We start from the raw sequence: 15,710 nt of genomic DNA on the forward strand, positions 1-15,710 counted from the left end.
TGCGCTCGAATCATATTCGTTTTATGGGATGACCTAGTTTTTGATTGTGTCAACTTCGAGATTCGGTGATAGGCCAGGTCCAGGTGTTATTCCTGAGTTATCCCTAGGCCGATTAACTTCTAAAAAAAGCCCACACAAATATGATCGAATATATAGTCTCCCAAGCCAAAAAAAATATGTATACAGAAAGTGTAGTTAACCTCCAAAATTCGCCCACTATACCGACAATTTGACCGAGATTGTGAATGAACATACAAGTAGGCCCTCCGTCCATGTGTTGAAGCAGCATATGAAAACCCAATGATAGAGATACCAGTCTAGGGTTGAAAGGAATGCAACAAGACCTAGCTCGTCAAGATCTACAGTAACCCAAAAAAATAAGTTCTTCAATGAGAGTCGCAGTATCCCGGGCTTTGAGGAACATCAGGGCCCATCCAGCTCATGAGAGTCAGGTACGTCGTATAGACGCAGCATATGACGCCGAAGACAGCAAGAGTTACGTCGGCAATCGCTTGGCGTTTGGAGCGAGCACAAGCGCGCAGGTGCAGGAGGGGCTATAGCGATATAATGAATCAGTCATACCGTTCTGTAATGATTAGGAGGGTACATGTAAGGGACATACCGGGTATACGTAGATCAATGGAACACAAGCAAAGCTTCCGACCAGGGAAACGAACTTGTCTAGATCATTTGCACCACACCAGGCGATAAGGGCACAGACTATGACCAGGAAGAAACGGAAGCCATTCTTCTTCCACTTAATATACGGGTTGTACTTGCCACTGCGAGTGAAGAGCTCGTTCTCCATAATGCGGATAGCAGGGAAGAGCTGCAACGGAGTGCTCAGCAGGATGGCAAGCGAGTAGAGGAACTGGACCACGTTGACAAATTTATCATCCTGGGGAAGGTTAAGAAGGATGACGGTCTTGGTTGCCGATCCGTAAGCTGCGTAACTCAAGGCACCGGCAGACAGGAAGATAAAAGTGATCACAACCATGACACCGGCCAGAACACCAGGGAATCTATTTGGCTTTTTCATTGATTCTTGAATCGGGATGATGAGACCGATACCTTCGTAGGTGAAGATGGCGGTACCGATGAACATAGACCAGGTGGCTGGGTTGAAAGAAATGACATCTGAAATGCCGCCCTGGTCAACCAGGGTGCTGATATCGTAGTAGTAGATATAAAGTAGACCCAAAAGAATGAAGACATCAGCGATCAGGGCGGTAAACCCAAGTTTACTGATATCCCGAATCAAAGAGAGAGGCAGGAAGATGACCAGCTGCAACAAAACCATGTACTTGACGTCAATGAATGTCGCACACTTGCTCACAGCTAGCACGAACGCCTGCAAATTTTGCGAGACGAAGACAATGTACGCCGCCACGAAGCCTATCTGACTCAGGACAATTGATCCGAGAATGATGCGTCGCATGTGCTTGCCGTATAGAATGCCACCAATGTCACCGAAGGAGCCTTCGATCTTCATGCGAGTATTGACCAAAAGAATGAAAGCATAATAGCTCAGGATGGAGACTCCCAGAAGTACCATGCTACTGAAGAGCATACCACCATTTAGGAAGGCTCGAGGCAGAAACAGAATACCAGTACCCACAAAGGATTTGAGCAGTAATAGTACTGCACCTGTTGTAGTTGTTGTCCCTGCCGGTGAGCGCTGCTTGTGCTTTCTCTTTTTCCGACCCGGTGTTTCAGGCTGCAACAGCGCTGCGTCTTCTCCAGACTCTCTGCCCTCCTCTGGCTCGTCCCAGGCATCGGACGAGAAGTATTCATCCGGCCCTAGCACCTCGTCATCTTCCTCTAATTCTTCTCCGGCAAAGTGTCCATAGAGAGTCAAGAATTCCAAGAAGCTAGTAGTCGGCAGTTGAGGTGCGCCATGTCCATGGGGCGTGCCTGTATTTGACCCATGGGCACTTCCGCGGTGTGGACTTCCAGCCGCTCTTCGTAGATAATCTCTGCGGAACCCTCCCGGAACCCGAATCGTGTCAATGTCTTCCGTATCAGCCTCTGGCCTTGGTCGGCTGACGCTGAAACTCTTGCTGCGTAAGAACCGCCCTGCGGCTTCGGCCTCGGCATCCTCCGCCCAGCGGTAAACTTGTCGTGTGATATCGCCGCCCTGAAGCTGTAGACTCGAGAAGTTATCCTCACCACCAAGGCTGGTCGCAATTTCCGATTGGTTATCTGTGTGTTCCGTGACTAGATGCCGCTTGATAACTTCAGGGTCTTCGTACGGAGCCATGCCCGGGGAGTCGGATCCATTTTTGGTATCGAAAGAGCCATACTGAGAGGCCAACGGTCGGTTGTCTAGAGTCGAATGCACCGCAGGGGATCCGTTGTGTCGTGACGGAGTTCCAAACCTCGGTGGCGAGCGACCAAGGCTTTCCTGTAGTTGGGATGCAAGGATAGAATGACCAGGACCAGGGACTGAAGAAGTGTTTGCAATCGACCTGGAAAACTCCTGCTCGGTGGTGGTATTTGTGACAGGTCGGCTGGCAGGAATACCCTGTCGAGACGACAAGGATGTTCCGAATGAAGGGGAGGGCACTGGGGATGCGAGGCGTGCCATGGAAGCCTGTCTGTTACCGAACTCAGGTGCGGGGGACCTCGATCGCACCGAGGACGAGGCTATCGGCATAGACCGAACTGGATTTAGGGATGAGCCTTCTCCATTATCCGCCATTTTGAAGGTGGCCTCAAGGTGTCAAGTTAGCTCCTGACAGGATGCCGTGTTTAGACTCGAGGAATGGGCATGGAAAGAAGGCCGGACGCTTGAAATAATAGTGCAAGCCAGCTCCTCGGAGAGAATATTGGAATATTCGGGTGAAAAGCCCAAGATGTAACTGAGGAGGGTTTAAGACACTAAATAGCGCCAAGCGGCAATGGCCGATCAGCTCCATGTGCGGTTGACGGGGGTGCAAACTGTTTGCATCCCCCCATCAACGTCATCTATTGATACACAGCTTGTTTTTCTTTTTCTGTTCATTAGCGCCGTGTCTTTGCAGACTCAATGGTCTTGCTGGGACTATCGGCTTCTGCTATCTAAATTGTTTTGTCACCTGTGCCCTCATGTTCATACCATAAATTTTGGAACTGACATGGCGACCGAACGAGTCGGAGAATCTTCCGACTCCTTGTCTCGGCGACGCCCAACTTTCGCGACTCGAACTGCTCAAGAGGATGTCTCACGTCTCAACCAGGAGGACTCGGCCCCTGCTATCTCCGATGAACGTACTCGCTTGCTACCTTGGCCATCGACTCGATCGGCCCGTCAGTACGAGCCCGTGAATTCGCCAGAAAGCGAGGACCACCGCCATTCCTCACCCATACCTTACTTCCGGGGCCTTTCTCGGTGGTGGCATAACCGAGTGGACCACGACCAAGAACAAGAGACCAGTGGAGACACCACTTCACAAAATGTGTACCTGTCTGCGGGTCCTCTCCGCGACTCCCGCGCCGATAAGGACAAGAGTGGACATCGATCCCGATCGGTGGATGAGCCGAAGAAGCTTGGTACATTCTCCGGTGTTTTTGTTCCAACGACATTGAATGTCCTGAGCATTCTTATGTTCCTTCGTTTCGGATTCATCTTGGGACAAGCTGGTGTATTGGGCATATTAGGTGAGCATACCTCCCCACAAACTCAGGATCCCATGTCTGATACATGAAAGGGCTGCTACTTGTATCATACACAATCAACCTCGTGACAACGATGTCTCTGTCCGCAATTGCAACAAACGGGACGGTCCGAGGCGGCGGTGCCTACTACCTTATTTCCAGATCTCTGGGCCCCGAATTTGGTGGCTCCATCGGCATTGTATTTTATCTTGGCTATGTGTTCAACACTGGCATGAACGCTGTTGGTTTAGTGGACTGTTTTACTCAGAATTTTGGGACGCAGTCTGGGGACTGGGCCAACTTCCTCGAGGAAGGCTTTTGGTGGCAGTACTTGTGGGGAACTATTATACTGGTATTTTGCACAGGAATTTGCTTGGCAGGAAGTTCCATATTCGCAAGGGCAAGTAACGGGCTTTTGGTCATACTACTTGTGGCAACATTCAGCATACCGCTCTCTGCAATTTTTATGAAGCCTTTCCCAATCCCTCGACAGGGTGTGGAGTTCACGGGCCTTCGTCTGAAAACGTTGATGGGTAATCTCCAACCCCATCTAACTAAGGGAGCTGCAGGAAGCCAAATAAAAGGACGAGAGAACTTCCAAGACCTCTTTGGTATTCTATTTCCTGCCACAGGCGGTATTTTTGCGTAAGTTGGCGACAACAGACTTTGAACCTCATTTCACTAATTGGCTATCAGAGGAGCAAGTATGTCCGGTGACTTGAAGAACCCGAGCAAGGCTATTCCTAAGGGTACACTCTCAGGGTTAGCTTTAACCTTCGTCGCTTACGGGCTTGTCATCCTTGCGATGGCGGCTTCGGTGACTCGGGAGTCTTTCTATAACAACGTGAATGTTATACAAGTCGTAAGTCCTTGTTTGAGGGGAAAACTAGAAGCACGCCCTAATTGAGTATAGGTCAATGCCTCTGATAGTGTGATCCTTCTCGGAGAATTTGCAACTAGTTTCTTTTCCGCCCTGATGGGTGTGATTGGATCAGCTAAACTTCTTCAAGCTATTGCGCGAGATAGTCTCTTGCCAGGCATAGGAATCTTTGCCCAAGGCGCTCAGAAAACTGACGATCCCGTATATGCCATCATTGTGACCTTCGTGTTCGCTCAGGTCACAATGCTTTTCGACATCAATCGTATCGCATCTTTTGTTACCATGACCTACTTGATGACTTTTCTTGTGACCAATCTCGCGTGTTTCCTCTTGAAAATTGGGTCTGCACCCAACTTTCGTCCGTCGTTCCACTACTTCAACTGGCAGACTGCAGCGGCTGGAACGCTTGTCAGTGGGATCAGCATGTTTTTTGTGGACGGTCTTTACGCCACGGGATGTGTAGGCATCCTGGTGATTCTTTTCCTGCTGATCCATTATACCTCGCCACCCAAACCTTGGGGGGATGTCAGTCAAAGTTTGATCTATCACCAAGTGCGAAAATACTTGCTTCGCCTTCGTCAGGAGCATGTCAAGTTCTGGCGTCCTCAGATCCTGCTCTTTGTTAGCGATCTCGATAGGCAATACAAAATGGTCTCCTTCTGCAACTCGTTGAAGAAAGGGTCGCTATTTGTCCTAGCTCATGTTCTTGTGACCGATGATTTTTCAGCAGCTGTCCCCGAAGCACGTCGCCAACAGACAACATGGACAAAATTTGTGGAATATTCCAAGATAAAAGCCTTCGTCAACATTGCTATCTCGCCCGCTGCCGAATGGGGTATGCGAAATATTGTCTTGAATTCCGGACTGGGCGGCATGAGGCCCAACATCGTTGTGATTGACCAATTTCGGTCGGACCAGTCGCTTGTTGAAACCTTATCTTTGAATAGTGGCCGAAGAGACTCGAGGACTAGACGCCATTCGACCCACTCGAGCACGCGAGCCGAGCAGGTCAGCGAGTCTAGACCGGCAAACCCGCCCATGAGCGGGCAGAGTTATGTCACAATCCTCGAAGATCTCTTGTTCAAGCTTCGGATCAATGTTGCTGTAGCTAAGGGATTCGAGGACCTGGAGCTACCAGACTCCAGCGGTCGCCACAGTAAGAAGTATATTGATCTGTGGCCGATCCAAATGTCCGCTGAACTTGGGGCTGATAGCGAAAGCAAGCAACATGTGCTGACCACTAATTTTGACACGTACACTTTGATCCTTCAACTGGGCTGTATTCTCAACACTGTTCCCTCGTGGAAGAAGACATACAAAATCCGAGTTGCGGTATTCGTCGAGTACGAGACCGATGTGGAAGATGAGAGAGGACGGGTTGAAGCTCTCCTTGACAAATTACGGATTGAAGCCGAAGTCTTGGTCTTCTGCCTTGCCTGCGGTAATCTTCAGGCCTATCAAACCATTGTGAATGGCGATACTTCGGTCCCAGTTGATGCCCTAGAGAGGGTTAATTCCGCTCTACAGGGAGAAGAATGGTGGCAAGGGGTCTTACAAGCTCGTGCGGTCGATCAAGACCCGCAGGATTCGGATATAACCAGTGACAGTCTCCATCTTGATAAGTCATATACCTGGCAAGGGCCGTCGAGCCAAGACAATGGAGCCAAACCCTTGCACAATCGAGTGGCTGGCTTGAGGAAACTGATTGAGTCCACTCGTCGCAGACGATCTGTCTCCAGCTTCCGAGCTCTAGGAGGAGTGAACCTCGGCATGCAAACGCATCGCTTACTAGATGCGTTCGTCGACTACGACAGCCCCGATAGCTTGAGTGACAGCGAAGACAGTGACTTGGAGGCATATTCCAGCGATCCAGAACCAGAGGACGGCGGAGAGGACATCCTCATCGCTCGAAATGAGGCTGTACCCGTTTCCGGCTCTTCGAGACTCCTTGGCCGGTCCAAAACTGATGATTGCAGCCCTAGCGAAGACTCTCCGAGTACACCAATGCATGCGAGCCCTCAAATAGAGGACACACCATCCAACCAGCTAATCCCAACCATAATCGAGACTGGCGATGATGGCTCCCCGAAAAGCAAACCTCCAGGTCGACCACCGCCCATCAGTCGCTCTGCTTCCAGCAATCGGTTCAGCTCCTCGCCCATTCCCGAAGCTAAAGTGAACACCGAGGCTGAGGAGGGCAACGGACCGTCTATCATGTTTGCGGCGCAAAACTCACCTCCACGATTTGCAAACAAGCTAGATTCTATCTACGCCCGTCGCCCATCTGCAGTGTCTCCCACCTCCCCCGATGCCCACAGCAATCCGAATGCACATGCACATGCAACCGGATACCCTGGTGTAGCATCGGTTCCATTGTCTTTCAATGATCTCCCGAGTCGAGCACAGCACTTGATTCTGAATGAGTTGATGGTCCAGCAGAGTGGTGATACCGCCGTTATCTTCACGACTCTGCCGTCTCCCGTGGAGGGGACTTCGCTTAGTGCGGATGATAGTGCGTCTTACTTGAGCGACCTGGAAGTCCTGTGGAACGACTTGCCCCCGTGTCTGCTGGTGCACAGTAATAGCATGACGGTGACAATGAATTTGTGATGAATTGATGACAGCGAATTATACAGAACTGTACATAGCACACGCTAGATTTGACCTTTTTTTTGGGGGACTTAGAGAGTTTGAAGATATACTTGACCGCAACGTGCACATAATTATTTTTTTGCTAGAGACATAGCGCAAATCCCAGATACCAGAGGCATAGAGACGATCCCGGCGCTACTGCACGCCACAAAATCTCTGCACTTGGTAGGATACATATTAAATAGGCATAAATATGAGTTATAAAAGGGAAATACTAGTAATAAGCGAAATACTAGTCATATTTAAGACGAGACAATACAGAATATAGTCATTGAAATTAATATGACCAATTGGTATTGTTGTGGTTGTGATTGGATCAATTCATCCCTCGTTCCCTGGTATACCCAGTAGCCTCGAGCACTTCCCCCATCTTTTACTCCAAACTTACAACTCGGGTCTTGGGCTATTTGGGCTGGGCTGTTTGGCTGTGCTATTTGGCTATTCTTCTTCTTTACTTCTCCCAGCTTATCACTACTCGTTCAATTCTTAATTTCGCCCCTTGCGCTTTCCCCCTTCCCCCCTTTCGATCCCTCTCATGACCGAGAATCCAACATTGAACGGTATGGGTGCCACAAATCTGGTTTCACGTCGTACAGTCGACTTCCACCCTGAAACGGTCAAGGTTCCCCCTATCCACCCAAAGGGTGTGAATGGAAACTGTGTTTTGGACGACTCCGACAGCGCCTCCGTCTCCTCCGCAGAAACACACGAAGTTGGGGAACTAAAGACTGAGGAACGAAAACGGCCGATAATGGCTCGCAAGGCCTCTTCACCTATGGCGCCCACGTTTATGGTCTCCGCGCCGGGCAAGGTCATCGTCTTTGGCGAACATGCTGTGGTCCACGGCAAGGCTGCCATGGCCGCAGCTATCTCTCTTCGCTCCTACCTTCTTGTCACCACTCTCTCCAAATCACAACGCACGATAACTTTGAATTTCCGGGATCTGGGTCTTAGCCATACTTGGAATATTGACACCCTACCATGGGACAAATTCCGCGAGCCGTCAAAAAAGAAGTTTTACTACAGCCTTGTCACCGAACTCGATCCAGAACTTGTTGACGCGATCGAACCGCACCTCCAGGGTGTATCCAAGGGTCTCCCAGAGGAGCAGCGCAACATCCATATTCGCTCCGCATCCTCGTTCCTCTACCTCTTCCTCTCCCTAGGCTCTCCGGAAAGCCCAGGCGCCATCTACACTCTTCGATCCACAATTCCTACCGGAGCGGGCCTAGGTAGTAGTGCTAGTGTCTGTGTCTGTCTTAGTTCTGCGTTACTTCTCCAAATCCGTACACTCGCCGGACCTCACCCAGACCAACCACCGGAGGAGGCAGAGACACAGATCGAGCGTATCAACCGCTGGGCATTTGTCGGAGAGCTCTGCATTCATGGCAACCCTAGCGGCGTGGATAATACGGTGGCCGCAGGCGGCAAGGCTGTGATCTTCCGGCGCGACGATTACTCGAAACCTCCAACAGTCATCTCGCTACCTACTTTCCCCGAACTTCCTCTCCTACTTGTTAACACCCGACAAGCCCGTTCTACAAAGACAGAAGTCGATAAAGTCGGGGCCCTAAGAGAGGCACATCCTATTGTGACCGAGTCAATTCTTAACGGCATCGACCAAGTGACATGCTCCGCACAACGTCTAATCGAGGACCCTAGTTTCGAGGGAATCTCTGATATCACCCTTGCCCACTTTGGCACCCTGATCCGTATAAACCATGGATTCCTTGTCTCCCTTGGCGTTTCTCACCCCCGTCTCGAACGTATCCGTGAACTTGTCGATTACGCCGACATCGGTTGGACAAAACTGACCGGGGCGGGTGGCGGTGGATGTGCGATTACCCTCCTTCGACCTAACGCAAAGGCGGAAGTCAAGCAGGACCTCGAACAAAAGTTCGACGAAGAGGGTTTCACTACGTACGAAGTTACCCTGGGCGGTGACGGTATTGGTGTTCTCTATCCGGCCGTCCTACGCAATGGCTCGGACGAAGAGGGCGGTGAGGAAATCGATCAACAGAAGTTCGAAAATGCCGAGGGCCCTGAAGGTATTGAGCGTCTTGTTGGTGTTGGTGTTGGAGCGGAGGACCGGAGAGGGGGCTGGAAGTTCTGGAAGCGAGCTACGACTTAAGCTTGGCCTAGTATTCCTACCCTCACCATTTTCCCTTGTCTAATTCAGAGCCTTTTCTTTGTTATTCAGGTTACTCTCGTTCTGTGATTTTGAGTCTTGCCCCTCTTGGCTTCTCTTCTACCCATTCTTCTCCCATTCTCTGTACACATTATCCTTATCCATACGCATTATTATACACCCACTTCTTCTTCATTCTCGGTGTCAAATCTGATCGTTTCCTTTGTCGTGGACTTAACCTTCATCTCCGTCCCTGTTCTGATTCTGTTTGCCTTTTCCTCCCTTCTCCAGTTTTTCAACTTTTGTTCCGGGCTTTTTCCTTGCATGAAATAAATTGACGACATGACTGTGGAAGAACGGGTTTCTTAAATCAAATACATCAATCACATAATACTATTACCTATTTCTCTACTCGGTACCAAAGTAAGTCATATTGATCGTTAGGTCTTATAGTCCCCAAATCGATGTTAATATAGGGGTCTATCTTGATGATGGTGACGATGAACCTTTTGCTCTGCAGCAACCGACCTGCGTTCGAAGCAACGACGCCTTTCTCTGCCCCAGAGATGAAGCCTAGCCATATTAGTCTCGTATACCTTAGAACGCTACAGGTGAACTACGGAGCCCTGCTTTTCTCCATGGCTAACGGCGGAGCCATTTTTGATTACTGTTAAACTCACCGCCAGATACCACAATATTCTTCATCTTCGCACTCTGAAGCCCAAAGCCGTGAGAGTATTGATGTTCAAGAGCAAGGTACCTACTTATGTAGGTGGCGAGAGAAGAAAGCTAATCCCGATTTGGAAACATGACATGTGGGGTGGCAGATCAGACACCGCCTTTATATGTAGACAGCGTCTTAAGCATCTTTGCCCATGCTTCTTTTTGTCATCAGGAGTGAGAGGATTAAAAAGCGAGCGAAGTCAAGTTGATACATGTGGAAGGCTGGCCTTTTGCTTGATTTTCAAGGCGCAAATCCGATGGACACTTGTACGGTACACTTACCTTCTCAACACAATATTTTACATCGTGGAACATTGTAGACCACGAACCGTCAGTTGAATCTCGATATCAGTATTCCTTTTGCTTATGAAAACCACAGATGATCAAGGGGCTGATTTTGATGTGGTTAGTTACCCGCCCTGAATGAAAACACGACCTCGGGAGTGTCCGACGTCATGACTCTCTCCACTGTCAATTCGAAATCCACACTAATACACAACGCATGTTGTAGGAATAAAGCGAGAACCAACTAAGCAAGATGGTTAAGAGCATGATCCACCGAAGATGTCTAAAGGATGCTGGTCGTGATTGGAATCTCTCCGTATATGGCGGCATGTCGGTAGATCCAAGCTTTGATGATCTGTCTGAGGCACGATATTAATTTGCATGCGGTCTCCATTTCAAGGTCCATGATGACTCTGTGGGGAACACCTGTCAGGCCAGGTCCAGCACGAACGAATCATACGCCATAGCCATGCAAATTATTTTGTCCAAGACAGGGGCGGTGCTTCTTTGAAAGTTTTCTAAAAGCTCAAATTTTCCCAGCATGGCTTTTTGCCGACTCTCCTCGTTCATCTGAAACTTCTTACTATACACATCCTTGTCTATAGATTCTGACTCGCCATGAAGTCTGAATCTGTGACACGCGCGGGCTTCGCGACCTCTATTACTTTGGCTACATGTCTAGCAGGCGCATTGGCTCAAGGGAATAGTTCAGTTGCTCCGGTCAACCTGACAGTTGCAACGGAGGGTGGTAATAAGTCGAGTCCGCTTCTATATGGAGTTATGTTCGAGGTGAGTGGCTAAGTTAGTCCCATGCCCATGCGTAAGTAGCTGCGTCGCTAACTTTTGATATTGTTAGGAAATGGACCATTCGGGTAGGAATCTCTATTTTCTGATCTGATCACGAGCATTACTAACCATCTCAAGGTGATGGTGGAATTCACGGACAATTGCTGCAGAACAATGGATTTCAAGGAACTAGTCTTGGTTTGACTGCCTACGCTCCGGTGGGAGATACGATAATCTCCCAGGATACCTCAAAGCCTGTTAGTAAAGCAATTACGTCTTCGCTCAACGTCGCAGTACCGGATGGCACAACAGACTATGTAGGCTTCGCCAATACCGGTTACAACGGAATTCCAATAACGGGCGCCACATACAACAGTTCATTCTGGATGATGGGCAACTACTCGGGAACCATCAACCTACAACTTGTTGGATCGCACAGTGGTTCGATATATGCCGATCACAATTTGACCGTCAAGAGTACGGATTCAAAATTCACCGAGTTCAAAACCAGGTTCAATACTACTTATGCACCAGAAGGAGATAACGAGTGGCATTTGACATTCGATGGTTCGAAAGTTGCCGGTAGCTCGTTGAACTTTGGCTTAATCCAGTTGTTTCCTCCCACTTTCAAAGGAAGAGAAAACGGGTTGCGAGATAGCCTGGCAGTGTTTCTGGACGAGGTCAATCCAGCGTTTCTTCGGTTCCCGGGCGGGAACAACCTCGAAGGTTTGGAGGTTGACAATCGCTGGAAGTGGAACACCACGATTGGACCCGTGGTCGACCGTCCAGGAAGAGAAAGTGACTGGTTTTATCCTAATACAGATGCTCTCGGCTTGGACGAGTATCTATGGTGGTGTGAAGACATGAACATGGCGCCACTCCTGGCCGTGTGGTCAGGCAAGTCTTATGGAGACATTCTGTCTGGGCCGGACCTCGAACCTTTCGTTGACGATATCATGAATGAGATGGAATATCTCTTTGGCAACTCTTCGACACATTATGGCAAAATGCGAGCCCAGAATGGTCGGAAAGATCCATGGAAGGTGGACCTTATTGAAATTGGCAACGAAGACGATCTCACCGGTGGTTGCGACACATATCCGGATCGTTTCAATCAAATCTATACGGCCATCCATGACAAGTATCCGAACATCACATTTATTGCTTCTCATGGGAACTATTCGTGTCTGCCCTCTTCGCTTCCTAAAGATGTCATCATTGACCTGCATCTGTACCGAGCACCGGACGACTTTGTCAAATTGTTCGACCAGTTTGATAACCAGCCACGGAACCAACCAGTGATGATTGGTGAGTTCGGATGTCGCAATACGACAGAAGAGACAGGAACATACTGGCCGTACATGCAGGGCAGCTGCAGTGAGGCCGTGTACATGATCGGAATGGAGCGCAATAGTGATATTGTCAAGATGGTTGCTTATGCGCCTTTGATGCAGCACTTTGATTTCGTCTCTTGGTCGGTAAGAATATCTATCGAAGAGGTTAGAAAAACATTGGGAATATAGCTGACCACGCTATTTTTATACGTATATAGCCTACACTATACGGGTTTAATTCGGCCCCCGACTCTGTCACACCTTCGGTCTCATATTTTGTTCAAAAGATGTTCGCATCCAACAAGGGTGATACCATTCTTCCAGTTCACTCATCAACAGGATTTGGACCTCTTTACTGGGTGGCTTCGAAGACAGGTTCACAATACTACTTGAAACTGGCAAACTATGGCCCCGAACACCAGAACGTCAAAGTGAGTATACCAGGAACCAGATCTGGTAAACTGGAGATGCTTGCTGGACCAAAGCACCAGGGCGACACGCCCTTCAACGTGAAGATTCAAACCGTCACCACCAGCGTCTTCAATGGGCAAGGGAATTATTCAATAAGCATGGATCCATGGGCTGTCGCTGTTCTAGCAGTCTCATGAAGGGGATGATTGTATATATCCCAATACTTGCTGTTTCATGCGTCATGTGCATTGTTTATCGGTCTAAGAATATCAAGCATTCCCAATATGTGTTCCATAAACTTCAAGAACAAATTTCTGCATCTCACTGATAAAATAGACCCCATAATATTTCCCGCGGTATAAATACAAATTCAGTTCAAAATCTCCACCGGAACCTCAACAACCTTGTCACGCACATAATCCGCAAAGCCCTTGCCGAACCCATCCAATCGACTCGAGCTGCTGACACCCCGACCAAGAATCCCATAGATCACAAAGTGCACAGCATGAATGTGAGGGAAGTCCACTCTCTCAACCAAGAACGACTCATCCCAGTCATCATCATTAACGAGCATCTCTCGCATTCTCTCCACGCTCATATAAGACCGCAACCAAGGCCAGTGAGTCGGGTCAGGGACAAAGATCCCAAAGTTGAGGTTAGATCCTTTGTCACCAGATCGGGCAAGAGCAATGTCTCCCAGTCGAATCGATCGAGTTCGAGATCGGAGGAGGGCGACTTCCTCGCTAGACGGACGATGGTTATAGCTTGCGCGTGGCTGTAGAGCTTTATACACCGGAGGATGACCTGTTGGGAACGAGGTGATCGAATTGGGTGTATCGATGAAATTGATCTTCTCGTCAAGATCGTCCTGCTTGACTACAGCCGGGTAGTAGGCTAGGAATGGGCGGGGGACTGCTGTGCGCATGTCGAGAGAGGAATGGAATCCTAGATGATCCGAGTTAGCTCGAAGTATGAACATTCATATTCGTTCGTACCAGAGAAATGCTTCAAAGAGATATCTTTCATTGCTCTTCCGACGGCGAGAACGGCGTCAGCCTCGACTGCAGCAATAAAGATCCGCAGGTATGTGGTGCTTTGTCGCTGCGAACCTGGGTTTAGGGCAGGGACACCAATTCTAGAGATCCCCACGTCAACACTGGCTGGTTCAAGCTGGAAGATGAGATAAAGTCACCTTTGGAATTCAAGCGTGTCGATCTGATCAAGGGATTCCTTTGTAACAAAATGACGGAGTTGTCTTTCGATCAGATCCCACTTTTCCTTAGATGCATATCCAGTAGCATTCAGTAAAATCTGGACCTCGAAACCACCGGGATAGAACACGGCCAGCTTGGTTGTTGGAGGGGGGGCATATCCTCGGATGCCATGAACGCGAACCCTAGATGTTTCAGTAAGTAGTCAACGCAATGAATAAAGAAGACACTTACCTATCCTTTCCAACTTCTTCAACAATAACGTCATCCAAAATAGCACTAACGTCACTATTCAAGTAAACATTTCCCTGAAGCTCATATAAAAGTTGACACCGAACAGTATCAACATCAACCATACCACCTGTGCCAGGATGTTTCACAACAACACACGATCCATCGGCACCAATCTCCGCAATGGGAAACCCCGGCTCAATAAAAGTATCAACCGGGTGCCGGTCAAACCCAGCGAAGTTGCCGCCCGTAACATAGGCCGAGCACTCAATAAGGTGACCTGCCACCAGGGACCCAGCCAGACGGTCATAGTCCGACTCCGACCAGGAGTGCCAGTACCATGCCGCTGCAATGACGGGACTAGCGTCTGCAACCCGGCCGCAGATAATGATATCTGCCCCACGACGGAGTCCGTCCACGATACCCCGGGCACCGAGGTATGCATGTGCCGAGACCATGGGGACAGGCTTAGTGGTGTTGGTGAATGCATACGTGAGAGGGCCAGGCTTGACGGAATTGTTTTCGGCATCAAGGTGCTGGAGTTGTTCTGCGGATTGCGGCATGTTAGGGCCAAATTTAGTATACAGGTCATCTCCTGATAGATAGGCTACTCGCAAAGCGAGGCCGTTTTGTTGGATCTGTTATTTCGATTTGGTATATATATTCACGTAATTGGGTGAAGTCTGTACTGACCAGCTCGTGCACTTTGAGTGCTAGCCCTTTAGGATTGAGAGCTCCTCCATTTAGTACGACTTTGATGCCCTTTTCAGCGATCACGTCGATGGTCTGCTGGATACCCTCCCAGGCTGTTTGTTCGTATCCGGGATGTTCACCACGTTGGAAGGCTTGGGCATTATTTGCCATGTTGACCTCTTAGCTCAGTTAGTCCTTAGTGCCTCGCTAGTTCATATCGCCAAGCAACATACCCGCCAGGTAATCTCCGGTGATAAAGTCGACATCTCCTAGAGTTGCTTGGCGATACAATTCGTACGCAGGATCGCCTTTGTTCATTAGTACTGTTGGTTTAATCTAGTTGATATCCATACCATGATAGCCGGAACAATTGGCGATTCTGACGGGTCGGCTATTTTCACTTGGACTGGTAGACATTGTAGTTGTACGGAGTTCTTTTCATAAACCATTGAGATTTACGTTACTTTTAAATCCATGCAAAGAGTGTTGAATTCTACATATTATATTACAAGGATTATCCCAAATTGAACTTGGGTTGGAGAGAGAATGAGAGGGAAAAAGTACTAAAACCCACGGGAAATCCTTCAGGTCACCCCCGTGGGCCGTGGAAGTTCAATAATTAGTCCCCCCCACTGATTGAGCCAATTAAATGAAAGCGATGAGCTTTGATCCAAGCTAATCTAAGCCTTGTGTATTGAGGCTGATTTGGAGTACTCCGTATTGTTTCCGTGGCTTTTTTT

The 15,710-nt window shown here is 48.9% G+C and overlaps 5 protein-coding genes across 5 annotated transcripts; 3 read left to right on the forward strand and 2 right to left on the reverse strand.

The window, feature by feature from the left end:
• Positions 1 to 386: 386 nt before the first annotated feature.
• N7447_006585 (putative amino acid transporter) lies at positions 387 to 2,701 on the reverse strand (the record flags this gene model as incomplete). Its single annotated transcript, XM_057230847.1, has 2 exons — positions 387 to 554; positions 623 to 2,701. 2 exons carry the CDS (start codon positions 2,699 to 2,701, stop codon positions 387 to 389), a joined length of 2,247 nt encoding a protein of 748 aa, XP_057085937.1.
• Positions 2,702 to 3,116: 415 nt separating this feature from the next.
• N7447_006586 (putative cation chloride cotransporter) lies at positions 3,117 to 7,126 on the forward strand (the record flags this gene model as incomplete). Its single annotated transcript, XM_057230848.1, has 4 exons — positions 3,117 to 3,639; positions 3,690 to 4,281; positions 4,333 to 4,498; positions 4,550 to 7,126. 4 exons carry the CDS (start codon positions 3,117 to 3,119, stop codon positions 7,124 to 7,126), a joined length of 3,858 nt encoding a protein of 1,285 aa, XP_057085938.1.
• A 577-nt stretch (positions 7,127 to 7,703) lies between these two features.
• Positions 7,704 to 9,299, forward strand: erg12 (mevalonate kinase; the record flags this gene model as incomplete). Its single annotated transcript, XM_057230849.1, has 1 exon — positions 7,704 to 9,299. One exon carries the CDS (start codon positions 7,704 to 7,706, stop codon positions 9,297 to 9,299), a length of 1,596 nt encoding a protein of 531 aa, XP_057085939.1.
• A 1,623-nt stretch (positions 9,300 to 10,922) lies between these two features.
• Positions 10,923 to 13,032, forward strand: N7447_006588 (alpha-L-arabinofuranosidase A; the record flags this gene model as incomplete). Its single annotated transcript, XM_057230850.1, has 4 exons — positions 10,923 to 11,093; positions 11,161 to 11,176; positions 11,229 to 12,568; positions 12,643 to 13,032. 4 exons carry the CDS (start codon positions 10,923 to 10,925, stop codon positions 13,030 to 13,032), a joined length of 1,917 nt encoding a protein of 638 aa, XP_057085940.1.
• Positions 13,033 to 13,205: 173 nt separating this feature from the next.
• N7447_006589 (acyclic terpene utilization AtuA family protein) lies at positions 13,206 to 15,387 on the reverse strand (the record flags this gene model as incomplete). Its single annotated transcript, XM_057230851.1, has 7 exons — positions 13,206 to 13,780; positions 13,831 to 13,970; positions 14,028 to 14,231; positions 14,281 to 14,915; positions 14,971 to 15,149; positions 15,204 to 15,278; positions 15,324 to 15,387. 7 exons carry the CDS (start codon positions 15,385 to 15,387, stop codon positions 13,206 to 13,208), a joined length of 1,872 nt encoding a protein of 623 aa, XP_057085941.1.
• Positions 15,388 to 15,710: the final 323 nt, after the last annotated feature.

This window comes from Penicillium robsamsonii (assembly GCF_028829455.1).
Source record: "Penicillium robsamsonii strain IBT 29466 chromosome Unknown utg000003l_segment0_segment0, whole genome shotgun sequence".
NCBI lineage: Eukaryota > Fungi > Ascomycota > Eurotiomycetes > Eurotiales > Aspergillaceae > Penicillium > Penicillium robsamsonii.